The 1,619-nt window shown below is 43.6% G+C and overlaps 1 protein-coding gene across 2 annotated transcripts; it reads right to left on the reverse strand.

The window, feature by feature from the left end:
* Positions 1–467: 467 nt before the first annotated feature.
* Positions 468–1,159, reverse strand: LOC101320470 (acyl-protein thioesterase 1-like). Of its 2 annotated transcripts, none has more exons than XM_019936417.1 (2): positions 794–1,159; positions 468–698 (listed from the first exon to the last, which is right to left on the reverse strand). In XM_019936417.1, exons 1-2 carry the CDS (start codon positions 1,157–1,159, stop codon positions 468–470), a joined length of 597 nt encoding a protein of 198 aa, XP_019791976.1. The 2 variants fall into 2 exon arrangements, with proteins under 2 accessions (XP_019791976.1, XP_019791975.1); XM_019936416.1 differs by having other exon boundaries at positions 468–656; positions 698–1,159.
* Between the last annotated feature and the right edge of the window lie 460 nt (positions 1,160–1,619).

The raw sequence follows: 1,619 nt of genomic DNA on the forward strand, positions 1-1,619 counted from the left end.
ATCATTAAGTACATATGAACACATATAATAAAAATACAGATACTGCATGGTGACTAAGTAATTTGGGAATAAGTCCAGCGTCTAAGTCACAGCACGCATAAACTGTTTATGTCGTAACTGCTCGCTTATACCTGAACAAGTTTTCATTAAGCATACTAATCATTTCCAAGTGATGTAATAAAAAGTCTGGTTGCCGTATTTTATTATTTTTCTTAATTACATTTGGGAGAAGATGCTAGCTGCTTCACCTATTTTAATACTCGTATATTCTGGATCATATTATACAAATACATACATAGAAACTTAAATGATCATAAATTTCCCATGAGGAGATTTATTTAGTCTGTGTATTTGCAAAACATTTTAACACTGCAAACATTAGAGGTTTCAAGATTGGGCACAGGAAAAAGTTTTACTCTACGATGATGATGCTGGTGTGCACTTCTCCACAAGGCCTCTTAGTGACATCAATCAATGGGAGGTAGGAGTTTATCAATGAACTGCCTGATATCCATCACTTCCTGTTCACATGAACTGTGCATCATGCCTCCATAGGTTTTGAAGGTTACATTGGCTGGATTTACCAATGTTTTTAGCCTTTCAGCAGTAAGAGAACCAAACATTAGGGGAACTAAAGGACCCAAATCTGCATGGCACTGAAGAACAGAAATGTCTCTATTCACACCACTGATAGGACCCTGCGGAAAGGAGGCCGCAGGGGCAGCCAGCAGCTGAGAGCGGTGACGCCGGCCAGCTTCTGCCGTGTGGTCAGTGCCGTGTACAGAAATAAAGCCCCTCTCTGAGAAAATCCTCCTAAAATCATTCTGTTAGAAGGAATGCCATTCTTCACCTCTTGCTCTATTGAAGCTTTTACACTTTCTGCTGCCTGTTTAATTCCAGTTTCATCTTCCTGGGAATCTAGTGAAAGCCCAATAACGTCAAACCAAGAAGGCATGGCCATGTTCATATTTAATGTTACAGGCATAACTGGTGCGTGCGGGCAGATGTGTTTGATGTGGCCGCTTCTGATACTTGCAAAGGCTTCTGCCCATCCATGCCCCGTGTCTCCCAATCCATGAAGGAAAATTACCGCGTCGGTGGCCTTCCGGACGGCGGGCACGATGGCGGGCACCGGGGCCGACATGTTACTGCCGCACATACACCGGCTCTACCGACCTCGCGTCGCAAGCGGAAGGCGGAGCTGGCGCCAAGCCGCGGCCCAAGGGCGCACGCTCAGGCGCGTGCGCGCAACAGAATTCTTAAATGTGAGTGTCCCTGACTCTTCATTTTCACCCATATTCAGAAACTTTCATTAGGGTTAATGGAACTTGCGTGTTATTTTATTTATTCTTTTCCGGGCTGTCTGCAAAATATCTGCCTCTACATAGAACTCAGATGTTGGCTAAGTTTCAGGTCACATTTCAGTCCTTTCATCTGTAAAATGGTGTCACAATTCTCTCTTAATGCAAAATTATTTTACATTTTGGGTGAGGACATGACAAAACAAAACAAAAAAAAGAAAAGCTCATGACAATGTGTGTGGCATGACCTCTAACGCATAGTAGCCAGAATTCATGAGAGCTGGGCTGCTAATCACCCTGCACGAGAGTGAGGATGCT

This window comes from Tursiops truncatus, chromosome 18 (assembly GCF_011762595.2).
Source record: "Tursiops truncatus isolate mTurTru1 chromosome 18, mTurTru1.mat.Y, whole genome shotgun sequence".
Classification (NCBI taxonomy): Eukaryota; Metazoa; Chordata; class Mammalia; order Artiodactyla; family Delphinidae; genus Tursiops; species Tursiops truncatus.